The sequence below is a fragment of the Cynocephalus volans genome, chromosome 16 (assembly GCF_027409185.1).
Source record: "Cynocephalus volans isolate mCynVol1 chromosome 16, mCynVol1.pri, whole genome shotgun sequence".
Taxonomy (NCBI): Eukaryota; Metazoa; Chordata; class Mammalia; order Dermoptera; family Cynocephalidae; genus Cynocephalus; species Cynocephalus volans.
In genome coordinates, this window is record NC_084475.1 from 48,139,279 (window position 1) to 48,160,867 (window position 21,589).

General features: G+C 35.9%; 1 protein-coding gene across 4 annotated transcripts in view; it reads left to right on the forward strand.

The window, feature by feature from the left end:
* RIC1 (RIC1 homolog, RAB6A GEF complex partner 1) overlaps positions 1 to 21,589 on the forward strand; it is a 143,632-nt gene that overhangs the window by 67,691 nt on the left and 54,352 nt on the right. For all 4 annotated transcript variants that reach the window (XM_063081451.1, XM_063081452.1, XM_063081453.1 and 1 more), the window contains 2 exons: positions 225 to 304; positions 20,928 to 21,035. In XM_063081451.1, the coding sequence (XP_062937521.1) occupies positions 225 to 304; positions 20,928 to 21,035 (188 nt within the window). The remainder of the gene's footprint in view (positions 1 to 224; positions 305 to 20,927; positions 21,036 to 21,589) is intronic.

Here is a 21,589-nt window from a genome sequence, read left to right on the forward strand (position 1 = left end):
TCAATTACATGTTTATAAAATATTTTCAAGTCTGTAAAAACCCTTTTCAAGATCAGATATATTTAAACAAAAGTCATTTGTATTTGCATAATTAGGCTATAATTCTTCAAAGGAGGGTTCTTAAGAGTGACTTTTTTTTAAAGTAAGGATATATGAAATTAAAATTTAGGGTTACAGTCAAAGCCTTACTCTTTAATTCATGGTTAATAAAATTTCTCTTTCAGACGGCAAATGGCTACATCTTATTTTTTCATATTACATCTACAAGAGGGGACAAGTACCTTTATGAACCAGTATATCCCAAGTAAGTTTGTTGCCTTTTTCTTTTAATATTTGATTTGCATACTTTATATTTAGAAAAACATTACAGTTTTGGGTGTCTGAATGATTAAAATAAAGCTAAGCCAGCATTTCCAAAATAGTGTTTCAAAAAATACCAGATCTTTGAACTTTCGTTTCTTGAATAAAGAATTCTGTAACTGAATAATTCTGGAAATCTTTATGAACATATTATATCCTTTCTTGGACATTCAGAATTACTATTAATATACTCCAGGTCTAACATTCTTCAGTACTTATTGGGGGAGAGCTGAGAGATTATGAGGTGAAAGAGGTGAACTATTACTAAGTTATAGGCATTTTTGCCTGTTTTTTGTATATGCTTAGAAAAAAAACGTACCCCAAACAGTTGTCATCTCTCGGTTAAAATTTGGGGGAACATGGACTTTTGCTCTCTAAATTATGTAGTTGTGTATATTTTGCATTTTTTTTCTTAAAGGATGCCTTTTGAAATAGAAGAAGAGCATATAATTTTAAAGCATGACACCTTTTTTTAAAAAAGAGCTAGTCATGAAACTGGATAGAAATATATGAGTATTTATCATATTTCTATATGGTAGAAAACATCCAAAATTTAATATAAGAAATTAAAGGGAGATTTTTTTTTTGCCTGGAAATTCTGGACATTGCAGCCACCCACATGCTGCTCCTCAGGTTCTGGTGGTGTATTCTGCATCCCTAGAGGTTGATGTGAGGGTGAAAGAGGAGCCCCACAAGCCTTAGGGAATCCTGGGGAGCGGGTGTCCCAGCACTTGTGGAGCAGAAACTGTGCTATGCTGTCAGTGTGCTCTGTGTGTTTCCAAGATGATCAAAAAATGAACAAATCTTAAGGGTTGGTGTTGTTTGAGGATGTGGCTGTGAACTCCACCTGGGAAGAGGGGCAGGACCTGGATGACGCCCAAAGGACTTTTTATAGGGATGTGAAGCTGGAGAACTACAGCAGCCTGGTGTTCTTGGGGCACTACATTACCAAACCTCAGGTGATCTTCACGTTGGAGCAAGAAGCAGAGCTGTGGATGATAGAAGAACCCCCAAATCAGAGCTTACAGATTCTGTAGATTCAGTAGTTCAAGGTCGAGGGGTTGCATCTAACAAGGGCCTTCTTCCTAGAGGGGACTCTCAGCAGAGTCTGAAGGTGGTGCAGGATATCACATGATGAGAGTGGTGAAAGCACATCCACATCATTTCTTCCTCTTTTTATAAAGCCACCATTCTCCTCCCTGATAACCCATTAAACCATTAGCCCATTAATCCATGGGACAAAAAAAGAAATTAAGGGGAAAATTTTTCATTATATGAAAAGTTTAAATTTCTGAAGATTAACAGAAAAAAAGAGCAGCATTCAAAAAGCAAGAAACAAACTGGGAAAAATGTTTGCAATAAATAAGGCCAAGGCTTAGCCTTTTTATATAAAGGATATATATAAATTGCTAATAAACATACAAAGATTCCAGTAGATAAAGAGGTAAAAGCAGCCTCGTAAGAGGAAATACAATTACTAACAAACACAAGAGAAACTGTCCAGGCCCAATAGTAACCCAAACAAAATAAAACTTTAAATACAACAAAGTCTTTGTTTTTAACATTTTAATGTATAAAAATAGTTTGTTTTTGTTTTTTTTGGTGGCTGGTTGGTATGGGGATCCAAACCAGTAACCTTGGTGTTACAAGGCTGTGTTCTAACCAACTGAGCTAACTGGCCAGCCCAAAAATAGTTGTTTTTTTAAGTTATTACTAAGTGCTAGTGGTGGTGGTATAGTAAAACTTATGTTTCTTGGCAATAAACTTTAAGAAAGACTAACCTAGGCCATGTGGAATATAGGTCAGATCCTTTTATCATAGATTCTATGGAACTATCTAGGTTTTCTTGATGCTGTAGCCACTTGTTTTTGTAACAAATATAGTTTTAATTGAGGTATTAGCTGAGTTTTGGAAATCTTTTAAAAGTCCAGTACAAAGATTTTTTCGATGATGGGATTTACTTTAATTTGGTTATTTTTCAATAAAAATTTTTAATGCAAAAAATCCTTTTGACACATAAATGTACTGTTTAAAATAATATGGACATTGTGGTGTATTTAGAAATTTTAAATTTGGTTTTGTGGGTAAAATAAAACTTGTTCTTTTCATTCTAAGTGATAATTTTGTGAGCCTTTTGAACTGTTGTAATCAGTGTCTAAAATTTGATTTACTTGTGCATTTTGAACTACTGCATCTAACTTTTTTAATGCTTGATTTAGACATGCTCCTATAAATAAAAAGCAATAATCAGTATCAACTGAATCTAACTTGATTAATTTATATTACTGTGGGCAGGGTAGAGAAATAACTTCTTTGGAGACGGTGAGACTACTGGTTTTTGTTTTTGTTTTTATTTCGGCTCACTAATATGATTTACATATGTTTACAGTGTTTTGGAGTAGTATTTTGAGACCTACTTTTTGTGTTCTAAAGAAGTTTTTTAAAAAAGTTTCTCACCTTCTAAGACTGTAGGGGATACCACTTAAGTGGTCCTGACAATGCAGGAATTCAGCTGTTTGTATATGTTAAGTTAGAGAACTAAATAAAGAACATTATTTTTTTATTTGGGGGATTCTTTCACTATATTGAAGGTTTTGGGTTTGAATACCTGATCTCAGTAAAATGTGCATTGCCTTAGAACAGCATGATTATGGTTAAAGCCTTTGGTGCCAGATAGACCTGGAATTGAATGTCACCTCTGCCACTTTTCAGCTGTATGACTTCTTTCAAGTTATTTAATACTGCCAAAAACTGTTTCCACATCCGTAGAATGGGATGACAGTAGTAGTCATTTTATAGGATTAAGTGAGATCATTTTTAATGCTTAGATGAGTACCTGGCTTATGGGAAAATTAATAGAAGACAACTGCTATTCTCAGTAATATTTTTTCACCCAATTTTTACTTCATTCTAAGACTTTAAGTGATTGTGTGTGTGTGTGTGTGTGTGTGTGTGTGTGTATTTTAACTTGATAATGTACCCCTTGCCAGAGTCTAACTTCTAGTAACTGGTACACAGAATCAAATAAACTCTTTTATATAAAAATAATTTTGCAGATTAGAGTCAGCCTATTTTATGTTTGTGGACTGCAATACTTCCTATTTGGGTTACTTCTAGACTAAGTAACCCAGCTAAGTAATTTTTTTGTTTTTTCTGCCGAACCCATTTGTAAAATAGGAATAAAAATACCGTTATCTTCAATTGTTAGGAAGATTATGAGAGTTCATGTTTTTAAAATCTGAAAAATAATGGTATATAAGGGTTTGAGAAAGGTTAAAAAGAAAGGTTTGGTTTTGATAGTGGTATCATCACCATCCTCTGTACATAATTGTAAATACTTATGTAGTTTAAGACATTGTTCTAGCACTTTTTTTTTTTTTTTTTTTTTTTTTTTTTTTTTTGTCTTTTTCGTGACCGGCACTCAGCCAGTGAGTGCACCGGTCATTCCTATGTAGGATCCGAACCCGCGGCGGGAGCGTCGCCGTGCTCCCAAGCGCAGCACGCTACCGAGCGCGCCACGGGCTCGGCCCCCACTTTTTAGTACTCATTTAATCCCTATAGCAACCTGTGAGGTAGTTAGGTTCAGTTATTATATAAACTACTGCACAGAGAGGCCAAGTAACTCACCCATAGTCACACGCTAATGAGTGGCACAGCCAGGGTTCAGACATGTGTTATAGCTCCAAAATCTGTGTTCTTAACCACTAATAATATACTGTCTTAACCCTGTTTGTGCCTCATCTACCTCTTTACTACTTTGAGATTTATTTAGGGAATAGAGAATGGAAAAAGGAAAAATTATCTGGAGTGGTTTATTGCTTTAATAAACTTTATTAAGACAACCTAATTGAGGCCAGTAGTTAATTGGCCTCTTCTCATTGTAGAAATACTATTGTTTCTTGTTCTCTTCTCTAAATCTTATGAGTTCATCACGAGTTTTTCTAGAGTATCTCAACTTTCTTGTATTATGTGACAGCATCTTAACCTCATACTGCATGCCATTTTCCATTATGCTCCATCTGAGAACACAGATCAGATGCCCCCATGATGTTTCATAGTTTCCACCTGGTGTTGTTTCTGGCACCCTTCCTGGAGATGATAATTAAGAGTCAGTCTTTAACAATGGTAGCAGTCTTATTAACATGACTCTTTATACCTCAGAGGTCATTTATTCTTTAATGAATGATTTTTCCATTTCTTTAACTTTTGTGTCTTTATGGATTTCATTCTGTATTAAAATATCTCTTCATATTAGTTACACAGACCAATGGACAGACTGGTTGAAGGTCCTCTTGGCTTTTTATGTTTTGAAACTTGCAGTGACATTAACAAAGGCAGCTCTACAGGGGATAAATGAGAAATAATTTGTGTTTAGCTTTAGAATGTGTTCATGTGCTTACATTTAAATATGAGGTTAGTAGGTCTTGAAGTTGCAAATTATATATGTTTTTATTGGTTATGAATATTAGATACAAAGCTGATTATCACCCCTCATGCCCAAGATGTGAAGGCCAGATTTATACTGGCAGCATGCCCATTAATACAAATTGCATTTTTACCCCATGTCCCCCACCCAGTTATCCCCAACCTCCTTCTCCCTCCCTCTTCCCCCCTCTTCCCCCCACCCCCCAACTTCACTTTGTAGCCCAGGAGTGTTCTCTCCCTCTGCAAGTCCAGTGCACTACTGTGGTCTGTCTTTCCTTCCTTCTTTCTCTCTTAGCTCCCACTTATGAGGGAGTACATGTAATATTTTTCCCTCTGTGCTTTTCTTAACTCAACGTAAGTTTCTCCAGGCTCATCCATGTTGCAAATGGGAGCATTTCATTCTTTTTTATGGCAGAGTAGTATTCCGTGGTGTATATATACCATAGTTTCTTTATCCAATCATCCATTGATGGGCATTTAGGTTGGTTCCATGTCTTGACTGTTGTAAACAGAGCTGCAGTGAACATGGGAGTGCAGGTATCCCTTCATCATGATGATTTCCATTCCTCTGGGTATATACCCAGAAGTGGGATTGCAGAATCATATGGAAGATCGGTATATAGTTGTTTGAGAAACCTCTATACTGTTTTCTAGAGTGGTTGTACTGATTTACAATCCCACCAACAGTGTAGAAGAGTTCCCTTCTCTCCACACCCTCGCCAGCATTTGTTATTCACTGTCTCTTTGATTATAGCCAGTCTAACTGGAATGAGGTGGTATTTCGGTGCAGTTTTAATTTGCATTTCCCTGATGACTAGTGATGTTGATCATTTTTTCATATACCTGTTGGCCATTCATATGTCTTCCTTTGAAAATAGTCTGTTCAGTTCCTTTGCCCATGTTTTAATTGGGTTACTTGTTTTTGTGCTGTGTGATTGCTTGAGTTCCTTGTATATTATGGATATTAATCCCTTGTCGGATGCATGATTAGCAAAAATTTTCTCCCACTCTGTAGGTTGTCGTTTCACTCTGTTGTTTCCTTTGCTGTGCAGAAGATTTTTAGTTTGATATAGTCCCAGCAAATCATATTTTTAATGTCTTAATAAAAATAACTTCAGTAAATATGTCATCATAATATATACTTTATTGAAAACAGATTTTTCACCCCTTCTTACTGTTTTTCCACTTTTTTGTTACAGATTAGCCTTATTGAGACTGAGGTTCTCAAAAAAAAGTTACTGTATTAAAATTCTGTACCTTTAACTATTAAATATTAAAGAGGTAGGTATCATCTTTTTTGCTGGAAAAAAAAAAGAACACTCCATAACAACAACTATGAAAACTCAAACTTCTCTCTCCCTGCCCCACCAATATATTTTATCAGATTATGAAACTTCTTACCAGCTTGCTGTTATTGAATTAATACAAGCTGGAAAGGAAGAACAGAATAACTAACGGAGGTTAGTAATTCTAACTTCAACACAACATGCCTCTTCAAAAATCCAGCTTCCTTGCAGGGGAAACCTACATTAAGAACAGAACCATCTGCTAAATCACATTAGCAGAAAAGAGGTCTGAATAGTTAACAGACATGAAAGTCTCCCTCAACATATGCTTATTTCTTTTTGCTCGTAAGTTCAGAGTGTTAGTTTTCTGAAGAGTAAACTGTGCATTTTTTCCTTATTTCTAACAATATCCCTTGTTCTGTGTTCAGCTCATGAACTTGACAAAGTATGTTAGTGATCTTAACATTTTTAATTCCCTTTGAGCCTCTCAAAACATCAAATATCTAGTTCGATTTCAGTGTGTATATGTTCTGTAAATGTACATGTGTGAGCTTTAGCTGTTGAACTTTACATATTTCATGCATCCAATAGCTTATATCATAATTGCCTGAGCATTTAATAGGATTGATGATTATGATGTTACTGTATAAGTTTTGGGTAAAGTATTCCCATTTTGGCCACACCTCCAAGGATGACACCCTAATCCAAAAAATGAAAGAATTGTGAAAAGATGTGCCCAATTCAGAGAGCCCCACACATGTTTCTTATCAGACTGAAGGCTAGCTGTGTGATAATATAAATGATAGCATTTTTTTTGTCTTATTTTTTGTTGTTGTTTTATAAAAGGTTTGGTGACAGGAGTACTATCTCTTTCAGAAAATTCTTCTGAAAATTATTTTCATCCATCCATCTGTCCATTTAAATATTACTGAACTATGTCAGATTCCAGTCACTGCTGTAGATGCTGGAGATGTAGCAGTCAGAACAAACCAAACCAAACACACTGTCATCCAGCTCTTCTAGTACAGGTGAGAAGTAAGTAAAACACATCGCAAGTTAGGTGATCTGTTCTATGGAGAAAAATAAAGCAGGGTGTGCGAATGGAGTGGGGATACAACTTGAAATAGAGTGGTCAGCGTCTTCACTAAGAAGATGACATATAAAAGGATCTCAAAGAGGATGAGGGAACAGAACATACACCCAGACAAGAGCATTCTGGATTGGTATGATTTAGCAGATAAGAAAGCTGGTAAGACATTGTAAATAAATTTTAGGGCCTGCTATGGTCTGAATGTTTGTCCCATCCAAAGTTCATGTGGAAGCTTGATCCCCAAAGTGGCAGTGTTGAGAGGTGGGGCCTTTGGAAGGTGATTAGATTGTGCAGGCTGTGCCCTCATGAACGCATTAATTCATTAATAGATTTGTGGATTTATGGATGAGTGGGTTATCAAGGGAATGGCACTGATGGCTTTATTAGGAGAGCAAGTGAGCACGTTAATATACGCTCTTTCTTGCCTTTTGCCATCTGATGCCCTGCACCACCTTGGGACTCTCAAGAGAGTCCCCACCAAGAAGAATGCCCTCACCAGATGCAGCCCTTGACCTTGAACTTCCCAGCCTCTAAAACTGTAAGAAATAAATTTTGTTTCTTTGTAAATTATCCAGTTTTAGGTATTCTATTATAAGCAACAGAATATACAGGTCCTGTCTAATAACTTATAGTTAGTAAGAAAGGATGAATTTTTACTAATTGTAAAAATGACAAATTATGTTTGATTTCTAAGTAATATAACCTTGGGAAAGTCTAGAGCCAATTCTTTTTCTGTAAGTGGCACCACCATGACTTGAAAGTTTATTTCCTCTTTCCACTTATTAACACTAGTAGCCAGTCTGTTAATTCCAGCGTACTCTACCTTGTGTCTATACCTCATGTCTTTTTCTTCCTCTTAATTCCCAACAACACTACTTTAGTTTGGGTTTTGTCACTTTTTTATGGATTATTGTAATATCTTCTTAATCCGTCTTTTACAGTTTGACCCTAAATGATATTTTTTTAACATAAAATTTACCTGCTATTTCCCTGCATAGGATTTTTCAGTGGCTTTCCTAGCACTCAGTATTAGTCATGTTGCTTTATTTTTTTGAGCTTCATCTGATAAATGGAGTTGCCATCTACTTCATGAAGTTGTCATTTGGCTTAAGTCAGCACCATAAGTTACTGTATAGAACCTAAAACAACCCCTAGGGTTTTGTTCTGAGTTCTGTTCTATATGTTCTTCCTGGCTTTAACTGTTCAGTATTTGTGGATGAGGTCCCAGATCTTATTGAATACCACTTTCTTGAGCTTCAGGCCCAACTTTCCAGGATATATCTGTTTAGATATCCCTGTTAGGCAGCCTCAGATTCATCGTCTAAATCTCACTTATTGCCGCCCTTCAAAGCCAAACATGGTATTGCTTTACTAAACTTTATTGCAGTTTCCATCATCTTTTATACCATTGTATGAAGTAGAAAATCTTGGATTTCTACTGGAATGTCTTTCAGCCTTATATGAGCTGGGCAGCCAAAACCCTAGTAGTTATTCTTTGCCAGGCCTTTGGGATGTCACCATATGTATGTATAGCTTACTATTCAGTAAGACTCAGGGGAACCCCTGCAGGTTTCTAGAGCTCTTTCTCTGTGTAACTTCCACCTGTCTCTTAGTCTGCTCCACAGATGGCTGCTTCTATTTCCCTGAACTTTAATCTTTTTCTCCTTAACTTAGTGAGGCTGCCATTCTGTATGGCGTTTTCCCACCCTAAACAGTTGTCTGGAAAGTAACTTCTGCCAGAAAACCTTGTTTGTTTCCCTTCACACATGAGAAGAGTACTGTGCTCCCTGCTATCTAATGTCTGAGTATGGTTATTTTCCATATTTTGTCCAGTTAGTCTACTAGTAGAATAATAAAATAACCACCTATGTGCCAATCTGCCAACTTGAAAAATTTACAGTCTTTTTCCACTGGAGTATATTTAAGCACCTCTAAGATATTTTATTTCACCCATAAATATTTTTTGGTGTTCCAGTAAATGATGCATTGTCTGCAAATGATAAAATACAAGGTAAGGAATTTGGAAAAAGAAATCATTCTGAGCTCTTCCAGAGTCATGGTGATGACTGGGACCAAGAGGCTTTGAAGAACCAAAGCCTCTTAGTCCCAGAATTCACCTAGGACTGCTAAAACTCCCTGAATCAAGCCTAGAACATTCCATAATCATCTTAAGATTTGGAAATCTGGAATTGGATTTATCCTCATTATCATCAAACACTTATTGTATGCCTACTATCATTTGTAAGACACTGGCAATACACGCACTGGTGCTGAAGAGGTATAAGATGATAATAAATATTTAAAGTTAATAGCAATGTAAAGTGACAGATGCCAGGTGGATGAATGTCATGAGTCATTATATAGTATTTCAGGAGAAAGTGCTCAGTTGTCAGGGGAAGTTTTGTAGATAAGGAGACTTAGGCTACACACTTGAAGAAAAGATAAGCCTTAGGTAAGTTATGCTGACAAATTATGAAGTTCCTGTCCCCCTGCACCCCAAATCCATCATGTTATCTGCCATGCCACATTATTATTTTCTTTAGCTGGCACTTAAAATATTTAATATCTTTTGTGCAAAAGAATTTGCTCGAATAAATGCCTATTGAATTTAACTGTGTAGTGACAGTTTTCTGAATCACTTTGTCTAGCCCTCTGAAGCATACTTGACGTGCATTAAAGGCAGTCTTATTTTAAGACTTCTCTGTAATTTTTGTTACGTTTTAGAGTACTGTGGTTTGATTTTTGGTTTTTATCAGTTTGATGAGAAATTACTCCCTCCTCAAGACTATGGGAAGTTTGACCAAACACCCCAACCTCAAGCCTGTGGGCTTATTTTGCCTAGCCCATTCCCAAGGCTATGGGTAGTTGGCCTACCCCCAGAGAAACATTTCATTTTTTATTGCCCTGTAGAGGCCACTCATCAACACAAATGCCTTTTAATTCAATAGAATGGAAAGCTGGGAAACTTTACTATTAATTTATGCAAAATACATTAGTAAAACACAACTCTCAAACTGGCTTAGTTTCATTTTCCCTACTTACTTATGATATTTGTACCTCAAGTAAATTTATAGCAGTTTAGAGATGGGGAGCAGAGTATGGCATTTGGAATCAGAGACCTGGGTTCCAGTTTAACCTCTACTTTTTACCATGACTTTGGAAAAGGCGTTTTTTGAGTTACTTTCAGTGTATCTATAAAATGAGAAAAATGAGTTATTAGAATATTAAAAAGCTCCAACTGGTATTGTTATATAGGATGCCTTTTGAATTGTTGAACATAACAGGCCTCCACTGGATATTTTGGATAATTTATGTGTGTTCAGAAAAAAAGGGAATTCTAGTTCATTAAGTAGGAGGGCTTAGAGTGAACAAAATTTGAAGAATGACAAAACCTTAAGAAGTTGCCAAAAAATACAGATGCTCTTATTCAAAAGTAAGTTTCAAATTGAGTCGTGTTCCTAATGTAAGCAGTCACTGACTTGACTGTTCTTGGGAATTTTGGAAGAGTATTCATTCATACAATGCGTAAAAATTTCATGGGTTTACAAAGGTAGTGTCTGTAATATAATGATAAACTCTTACTACTGACTGCTGTTTACTTGTCATTTGCTTATTTGTATTATTAATATTACTTGTTAATTTAAATTAAGTTAATTTTATAGTATTAAAGTTGTTTACATTATGTATAATATATATTATTTAAATAAAATATAAAAACAACATTTTATAAAACTTTCTATAGAGAAAAAGATTCCATACTCAGGTGGTAAGGGCAACTTCATTTCTCTAAAAATGTTCTACCTCACATACTGGGTTTTAACAAATCCTGTGTAAATCATCTTTTGTAAATAAAGTGAAATTGTTGGATTTTTCACATCTTGGATTTTTGCAATAATATGAAAGTTTCAATAGTTTCTGATGTCTGTTCACTTTGATTCTGAAACTAAATTATATTGTTGGATTTAATATATTGGAATTAATTAAGATTAAACTTTAGTGCATACATGGAAGTTATCTATTTATAGGTAAAGCAGATTGCAGAATTAGCTTTAGATAACCAGCAACATGCTATAGATGTAAATCTCTTGGCTTTGAGAAACACCACAAATTTGTGATGAACTAAGAAAACAATCACATGGTTGATCTGAGGCTACATTAAGAAAAAAATCAAGTTATTTTTCAGGAATGCTTAGAGAAATGGCTTTTTCACTATTTCCTTTATTCATGAGCTATTTTATTTGAGAAAAAAACTATTTTAAAAACTAATCAGGTGGAGGAAACTGGTTAGGGCTTACTCTAATTAAAATATAGAATTGGATATCCTTTTATATCCGTTGGACAACCAATCCTACCTTTTTTTTCACTTACCCCTGCCATAATTGGTTTTTTGCCTGTCAGGTCTCCAGTTCTCATGGGCTTGCTGCCATGCCCCCATCTACCATCTGCACAAAGCTTACTTGGTTTCCTTTGAAATTTCTGTTTCTTCCCTCATATGTTTTGCCATGGATTGTGGGGGAAAGCACCTGATTAAACTAACCAATACTGAACTGGGAATGACTGAGAGCTCTTTAGCTAGTTCTACAAGTTTTGTTAATTTGTTGTTTCTTTTTTTTGTTAAACACAGTTTAATTTCCAATGGATAGAATTTTAGGGCATTGTTGGGGGATTATATTAGGATTAAGCCGTTTTGCCTATCCCTTACTGCATTCAACTTTTTCTCTTCTTTTGGTAATATGTGATTTTGTGTGTATGTGTTTTCAAATCAAGAATTTGAATGTTTATTCAGAGCTTACTTTGGTTTTAAAAAGTCACATTCAATTTATTAAAGTTCTTAGACTATTAACCTTTAATAAACTCAAAATGTCAAAAAAATATACACTCATACATCTCACTTATACAGGGATCTCATATTCAGCATCATCTGTTATAGCTAGGACTCAGGAAATAAGGCCTGAAAGGGTACACTAAGCAGACAAAGTAAATGTACTTATGTCATAGATGAGGTGCTCCTCATCCTTTGCTCATTCAAGACATTTCTTAGGCATGGGTTATATGCTAGACAGTATGAATGAGTTAATTTTTTCCAGTGTGAAGCTCATAGCTTATTAAGGAAGAAAAGCTAAATTCAAATAATATCAAGTGTACTGTAAAAGTGATGACTACTATAATGAGCAAGATGAAAAAAATCAGGAAAGCAATCCCATTTACAATAGCTACCAAAATGGCTAGGGATTAATGTAACCAAAGAGGTGAAAGATCCTACAAGGAAAAGTATAAAACACTGAGCAAAAGTTGAAGAGGACACAAAGAAATGGAAAGACATTCTGTGCTCGTGGGTTAGAATTAATATTGTGAAAATGAGCATACTACCAAAAGCAATCTACAGATTCAGTGCAATCTCTATCAAAATACCAATGATATTCTTCACAGAAATAGAAAAAACAATCCTAAAATTCATATGGAACCACAGAAGACCGCAAATAGCCATAGCAATCCTGAGCAAAAACAACAAAGCTAGAGGCATCACACTACCTGGCTTCAAAATATACCACAAAGCTATTTTAACCAAAACAGCATGGCATTGGCATAAAAACAGATACACAGACCAATGAACAGAATATAGAACCTAGAAATAAAGCCATGTATTTACTGCCAGTTGATTGTCAATGAAGGTGCCAGGAGTATTCATTGGGGAAAGGACAGTCTCTTCAATAAATGCTGCTGAGAAAACTGGATAGCCATATGCAGAAGAATGAAACTAGATCTCTATCTCTCCCCATATATAAAAATCAACTCAAAATAAATTAAAGACCTAAATACAAGACCTGAAACTGTGAAACTAGAAGAAAACATAGGAAACATTTCAGGATTTCACACTGGGCAAAGACATTATGGGGAGGAACCTCAAGAGCTAAAATAGACAAATGGGATTATATTAAACTGAAAAGTTTCTACACAGCAAAGGAAACAGTCAACATAGTGAAGAGATAACCTGCAGAAAGGGAAAAAACATTAGCAAACTATGCATCCAACAAGGGATTAATATTCAGAATATAGAAGGAATTCAACTCAATAGCAAGAAAGCAAATAATCCAATCAAAAAATGGACAAATGAGCTGAATAGACATTTTTCAAAAAAAGGACACACAAATGGCCAACAGGTATATGAAAAAATGCTCAACATCACAAATCATTAGGGAAATGCAAATCAGAACCACAGTGAGATATCATCTCACTCCAGTTTGAATGGCTATTATCAAAAAGACAGAAAGTAACAAATGCTGGTGAGGATGTGGAGGAAGAGGAGCTCTTATATACACCATTGGTAGGAATGTAAATGAGTACAACCATTATGGAAAACAGTTTGTGGGTTCCTCAAAAAAAAAAAAAAAACTATAAATAGAACTACTATATGATCCAGCAATCCCATTACTGGGTTTCTATCCAAAGGAAGGAAATCAGTATATTGAAGAAATATTTGCACTACTATGTTTATTGCAGCATAAACTGGATAGCTAAGATATGGAATCAACCCAGGTATCCATCAACAGATGAATGGATAAAGAAAATGTGATACAAATACACACAATGGAATACTATTCAGCCATGAAAAAGAATGAGATCCTGTCATTCATAGCAACACGGATAAGCTTGGAGGGCATTATGTTGTTACGTGAAGTAAGCCAGGAACAGAAAGAGAAAAACCACATGTTCTCAGTCATACGTGGAAGATAAGAAAGTTGATCACTTAGAAGTAGAGTAGAATAGTGGTTACCAGAGGCTGGAAAGGGTAGGGGGGAGGAGGGATAGTGAGAGGTTTACAAAAGCACAGGTGGATAGGAGGAATAATATCTAATGGTCTGTAGCACCATAGGGTGACTATAATTAACTATTGTGTAGTTTCATTTAGCTAGAAGAAAGGATTTTGAATATTTTCAACATAAAGACATGATAAATGTTTGAGGTAATGAAAAAAAATCAGTAGTTGCCAGGATTTTAGGGGATAAAAATGAGGGAGGGAGGAAAGAAGGGATGATTAGGTGGAGCAGAGGATTTTTAGGGCAGCAAAACTATTATGTATAGTATAGTAATGGTTAATACATGACGTTATGCATAATGTAAAACCCAGAGTACTGTACAAAACAAAGATTTAAACCCTAATGTAAAATTAAGTTGATAATATATCAGTATCGATTCATAATTGTACAAATGTAACACACTAATGTAATATGTCAATAATAGGAGAAACTGTATACTTGGGTCAGCCAAGGGTGTGGGAACTATCTGTACTTTCTGCTCAATTTCTCTGTTGAACTAAAACAGCTATAAAAAAATTTTTTAAAGGTGATCAGTACTACAAATGAGATACAGGTAAAGAGCTTTGGGAGGGAGTTCCGAAAAGGAACATACTTTCAGTGCATATTGAAGAAATTTTTGTAAATAAGGTAGCATCTGGGCTCAGTCATGAGGAATAGGTAAGATTGTGACCTAGGAGAGACAGGAATGGAGGGAGGTTTGCTAGACAGAGGTAATAGCATAGGCAGAGATAAAAAGGCACAGATAACTATAGCCAGAATGTTATACTGACTGGAGTGGAAGATGCATGAAGTGGAGTTATAGAAAAGAATTAGAAAAGTACGTGAGGACCGGGTTTTAGGTAGTCTCTATTGCCAGGCAATAAAATTTGGGCTTTATTCCACAGGAATTAGGTAGGTAGTAACAGTAATGAGTTTAGGATTAACAGTGATGATGGCAGCTATATATCATCTGCCATTCCTCTTTGTTTATAGAATAAACTCTTGGCTGTCTTTCAACTCTTCCTTTTCAGCGACTTTACTGTTTGTGGGGAGAACCCTGTATTCCCCCTTGCCTATTAATCTGTTAACCAGTTGACCTCCATGCCTTCAAGAAACATTTCATCCACTACAGCTATCCATTACTATGATTACATGGATGGACTTTGTCATCACCAGTAAACAGCATCAGCTCTAAACATGTATGTATTAAACAGCCCTATTCACTTGCTCTAGAACCCCCACTCCAAACATTTCTCTGCCTCATTGAGACACCCAACCCTCTTGTTCTACCACTTTTTCTCTGTCTTCATTCCCATCATGTTAGTTTGCTTCACTCTTTATTAAGTGACAATTGTGTATCAAATACTGTGCTAGTTATATACAGAGATGGATATTTCGGATATTAATTGCACCAAAAAGGTTTTAAGATACTTTGCAAGGACACAGACCCTCAGATAGCATAGTGTCACAGTAGGAACAAAAGAAGAAAACACAAGGGTGATAAAATGGTACTAGAATGTGGCTTTAAAACACAGTTCTTTTTTTAAAGACATACCTTTTAAACACTTACACTCTTGTAACAGATGGCAACAAAGATGCATTAGTTATGGCCCCTGACCTTGAGGAACACACAGTTCAATGGGTGAGTTGGAAATTTGCACCAACAATTATGTTACTGGCAGAAAACCTAACAGAAACAATAATTAGATAAACAGTGTTGTGGGAACACAGGGAGAGAATGATTTACACGTGGTAGGGTGGGGGACGAGTGAAGTCTTCATGGTGAAGGGGAAGAGTTACGTATGGTGCTTTATTTATTTATTTATTTATTTATTTTGGTGGTAAGGTATATATAACACAAAATTCACCCTTCAAAGTTCACTGGCATTAAGTATATTATAGTGTTTATGCAACCATCGCCATTATGTAGTTCCAGAACTGTTCCATTACTCCAAACAGAAACCACAGTTATTCACTGTTCTCCCCTGCTCTTAGCCTCTGGAACCGTAAATCTGCTTTCTGTCTCTGAATGTGTCTATTCTGGATATAAGTGGAATCATACCATATGTGGCCTTTTGTGTCTTGTTTCTGTAGCATAATGTTTCAAGGTTCATCCATGTTTTAGCATATATCAGTACTCCATTCCTTTGATAGCTGAATAATATTCTATTGTATGAACATACCACATTGTGTTTATTTACCCTTTGATAAACATCGAGACTGTTTCTACCATTTGGCTGTTGTGGATAGCTGCTATGAACATTCGTATACAGTTTTTCTTTGAATACCTGTTTTTGATTCTTTTGGGTATATACCTGGGAGTGGAATTGCATGGTTACATAGTAATTCTGTGTTTAACTTTTGAGTTAACTGTTTTCCCACAAGTCATGTATGAGGTTTGTGGTTTCTCCACATCCTAGTCAACACTTGTTATCTTACTTGTTTTTTATTGCCATCCCAGTGGATGTGAAGTGATACTTCATAATGGTTTTGATTTGCATTACCCTAATGACTAATGACATTGAACATATTTTCATTTGCTTGCTGGCCATTTGTATATCTTCTCTAGATAAATGTGTATTCAAATCTTCCAATTTTTTAAATTAAATTATCTTTTTCTTGAGTTGTAAGAGTTCTTTTTCATATTCTAGATACTAAATCCTTATAAAATACATAATTTAAAAATATTTTATCATTCTCTGGGCTTTTCACTTTGCACAAAAAAATTTTAATTTCGATGAAGTCTAATTTATCTAAATTTTCTTTTATTGCTTGTGCTTTTGGTATTATATCTAAGAAACAATAACCAAATCCAAAGCCATATGACTTACCAGTATATTTTCTTCTGCATTTTAAAAATACGTTTAGCTCTTATATTTAGGGTTTTGATCCATTTTGAATTATTTTATAGTCATGGTGTGAGATAAGGGTTCAACTTCATTCTTTCACTTGTCCCAGTACCATTTGTGGAAGAGAATGTTCTTCACTCCATTGAATGCTCTTGGCACTTTTGTCAATAAGTGATTGGCCATAGATGTATGGGTTTATTATTGGACTCTTCTTTCTATTACATTGATCCATATGTCTGCCATTAACACTGTTTTGGTTACTGTAGCTTTACAGTAAGCTTTGCAGTCAAGAAATGTGAGTTTTCCAACTTTGCTTTTCTTTTCAAGATTAATTTGGCTATTCAGGATCCCTTGCATTTTCATATGATTTTTAGGATTGGCTTTTCTTTTCTGTCCAAAAAAGACCATTGGGATTTTGGTAGAGATTGCACTGAATGTGTAGCTGCCTTTGGGGACTATTGCCATCTTAATTTAAGTCTTCCACTCATGAACACAGGGTATCTTTTCATTTCCTTGGGACTTCCTTACTTTCAACATACAAGTTTTACACTGCCTTCATTAAATTTATTACTAAATATTTTATTATTTTTAATGCTGTTGTAAATGGAATTGTTTTCAGAATTTCCCAGATATCCTTTTTGAATTCTTTATTGCTTGTGTAGAGAAATATGTAAGATTTCTGTATTGACCATGTACCCTGCAACTTTGCTGAATCTGCTTATCAGCTTTGATAACATTTTTGTGTATTCTGTAGGATTTTCTGTATATACCATCTTTAAACAAAGATAGTTCTACTTCTTTCATTCCTATTGGGTGACTTTTATTTCTTTTTCTTGCCTGATTGCTCTGTCTAGACTTTCCAGTATATCCTGGGTTTGATTCCTGTACCAGCCAGTTGCCAAAAATAAAAAATTTTAAAAATAGAGTTTTCAGTATAGTATTGAACACAAGTGGTGAAAGCAGCATCCTTGTCTTGTTCCTGATCTTAGAGGGAAAGCTTTCAGTCCACCATTGAGTAAGATGTTAGCTGTACACTTTTTCATATATGTCCTTTATCATGTTGAGGAAGTGTGGAGTGTACTGACATTAATAAAGCAAATGTATTTCACAGGCCCTAGCTTCCAAAGCCCTGTAGTTTCACGTATAGCCTAACTTTTTAAAACTACATATAGAAATGTTAAGCTTGCAAAAGACAGGAAATGTTCCCCAGACTAAAGTCTCTGTTGTAGATAAAGAATTGTATCACAGCAAAATTGCTGGCTTCAAGGGCAGATGTTCTTGGTGCAACTAAACCTAATGACTGTTGCTATACAATTATCTTACTGTTCTTTTTGTAACTACCTGTTTTCCTTTTCTGTAACTTTCTTGCCTAGAGAATAAATACTGAAAGAAGACCCCAGTTCAATGTTAATTTTCCAAGGAGGAATACCTCTCTTTTGGGGGTTCTTGGAAATTAACCCCTTTGGGGCTTCTCACTGCTCAGAAGAAATGGGCTTTGAGTAATCCTTTGCGTCTCCATTACCCTGGGGGAGAGAGGTGACAAGAAAGTTCCCTTCTATTCCTAGTTTGTTGAGTGTTTTCATCAGGAAAGAATATTGGATTTTGTCGAATGCTTTTTCTGCATCAATCAAAATCATCCTGGGATATTTTTCTTTTTCTTCATTTATTACTATGGTGTATTACATTGATTGCTTTTTTAAAAACATTTTAATTTTATTTTTTCAGTATACAGTGTAGTTGATTTTCATGTCCTTTTACCTTTACTAATTCCTCCTTCCACCCCCTTCTCCCCATCAACATCATATCTGTTCACTTGTCTTAACAAGTTCAAGGAATTGTTGTGTCTTCTGCCCCCCACCCCCTGTTTATTTATTTGTTTGTTTTAGTTCCCACAAATAAGTGGGAACATGTGGTATTTCTCTTCCTTTGCCTGGCTTATTTCACTTAATATAATTGTCTCTAAGTCCATAAATGTTGCTGTGAATGGTAGTATTTCTTTCTTTCTTTTTTTTTTTTTTTTTGATAGAATAGTATTGCATTGTGTATGTATACCACATTTTCCTTATCCACTCATCCAATGATGGACACTTTTGCTGGTTCCAACTCCTAGCTGTTGTAAATAGCACTGCAGTAAACATGGGAGTACGGGTATCCCTTCAACTTGATGATTTCCATTCCCCTGGGTATATATCCAGCAGTGGAATTGCTGGGTCATATGGTAGATCTATCTGTAATTGTTTGAGGAACCTCCATACCATTTTCCATAAAGGCTTTACCATTTTGCATCCCACCAGCAGTGTAGGAGGGTTCCTTTTCTCCACATCCTCGCCAGCATTTATCATTCTCAATCTTTTTGATATTAGCCATCCTAACTGGAGTGAGATGGTATCTCAAAGTGGTTTTGCTTTGCATTTCCCTAATGCTGAGTGATGTTGAGCATTTTTTCATGTGTCTCAAAGCTGTCTTTTTAGGAGTTGGCCTGTTCGAATCAGGATCTGTTGCATTTGGTAGATAAGTCTTAAGTTTCCACTAAAAGAAGACTACTTCTGTGTTGCTGTTTTTGTTGTCACAAGCATGCCAGTATTATCTGAATTTTAAGTTCTATGTATGTATTACTTTGAAAAAGAAAAAGGAGCCTTGGGCCCTGAAGATGATTGTGGGAGCCAGGCCCTGGCCCTACCCACCCCCATCAGCTACCAGGCCAGCCCCAGAGCCCGAACCAAAAGCCCCCAGGACCCTGAGATGGGGAGGGAAGAGCCTTAGCCCTGTCCTTTTCCCCGCACCCCACCCAACAACATCTTGGAGTGTACTTGTTAGACATGAGTGTTTCTATGAGGTATGTGGTTTGTCTGCTCATGTCCTTCACCAGGTGTCTGCTTAGATTTTTCTAATCCATTTTTAAGAGTTCTTTTTTCTTTTTCTTTTTTCCCCTTTTTTAATTAGCATATTCATTGTTACAAATCATACTTATTCTTTGTGCCCCTTATCCAATCTTCCCTCTTCCCCTCCTTCTTCCCCTCCCCGCTCTAATAGCCATAGATTTGTTCTCTCTGTCTGATAGATAAACAGTTCCTCTGTTGGTCTGTTGCCTAGATGGTCTGTCCAGTACTGGCACAGATGTGATCAAGTCCTCCCCTATTATTGTAAATCAAATGTTACTTCTATTACTCTTACTCTGGAGTGTGATTTGTGGAGAAAGAGGACCTCTTCTTTCTTTCTTTCTTTCTTTTTTTTTTTTTTTTTGGTCTCCACTGGTGCCTTTCCTTGTGTCAGTGCAGTTGAGAGTCTGGTGTGTCATCTGCATGGTGGCTGTGACTGCTGCTATAGAGACTAGCTGCTTTTGCGGCACCAGTGGCAATTGTGGTGGCTATGGTGGGCTACCTGCGTGAAAATGGTGTTTTGGGTGTGCTCTTTACGTAGTTGTGGCTGGGTTGGGCTTTCCCCATGCTGCATTGCTCAGGACCCCGGCAGGCCCTGGGGCAGTGGTGGCAGCTTGCCTGGTTGCAGCTGGACCTCTTGGCTCCATGCCTCAGGGCCTGTGTGGGGAAGAGTTCTTTTTTCATTAAGGATGTTAATCTTTGTGTTAAATTTGTTCCTTATCAATTGACATTAAAATTAAATTTTTTTTGTCTTTTTGTGACCGGCCGCACCACGCTCAGCCAGTGAGCGCACCGGCCATCCTTATATAGGATCCGAACCCGTGGCGGGAGCACTGCTGTGCTCCCAGCGCCGCACTCTCCCGAGTGCACCACGGGGTCGGCCCTTAAAATTAATTTTTTAAAAATCTGTGGAAAAAAATTAACTTCAAAACCAGATATACATGGAGAACATTTCAAGAAATTCATTACAGAGTGTGTGATTAGTGGTTTAAATGTGACTATTGTAAATTAATTACTTGTATCCTTTTAGGGTCTGTCACATCATTCTAACATATTAGCTGAACAGAACTTGAGTGGTTACACATTAGCTGGCTTAGTCAGCTTTAGTTTTTATCTAAAGGATGAACACCTGGTTTGTAAGTTTGATTACGTTTACTTTATTCAATTCAATAGGATATATATTAGTCACAGAGTGGAGGTGAATTCGGTATCTTTCTTTAACCCTATGCTATTTCTTTTAGAGGAAGTCCACAAATGAAAGGGACACCCCACTTTAAGGAAGAACAGTGTGCTCCAGCATTAAATTTAGAGATGAAGAAAATATTGGATTTGCAGGCACCCATCATGAGGTAAAGTACTTTGGTTAAATTTCGCATTTTGTGATGACAGTAGATAATGTAGTTGGTAATCACTTGACCAACAGGAAAGTTGATTTTATTTCTTTTAATTAGATGTAACTTTTTAGTACTAGAAATGCTAGATAAACCCTTATAAGACATGTAAAGCTATACAAGTAGCACATCATAATATTTAAACTATTATAATACAGGCCGTAAATTGGATATACCAAATATAGTTTTGTTTTGAAGTTTATACTGTTTGATAAGGTCTAGAATTATTTGTTTGAGTGATAAAACACATATCCTCAAAAAAAAATTGATAAAATCATGCAAGTAGAAGAAAAGAGAAAGTGTCTTTGTTTCCAAAGCCTTCATAAGTTTCTGAAGTATATATGTACACTTGGAAGAAAGTTGAGCTTTCTCATCCAAGTGTGAATAAAGGCTTTGTGACAAGGTGGCCCGAAATACCAAAAATCTATTTTGCATTCATTAGTAGAAAAAAATAAGTGATCTCTATAATTTATCTTTATTTTTTTAATTGCTTCATGGTTGACATTTTAGTT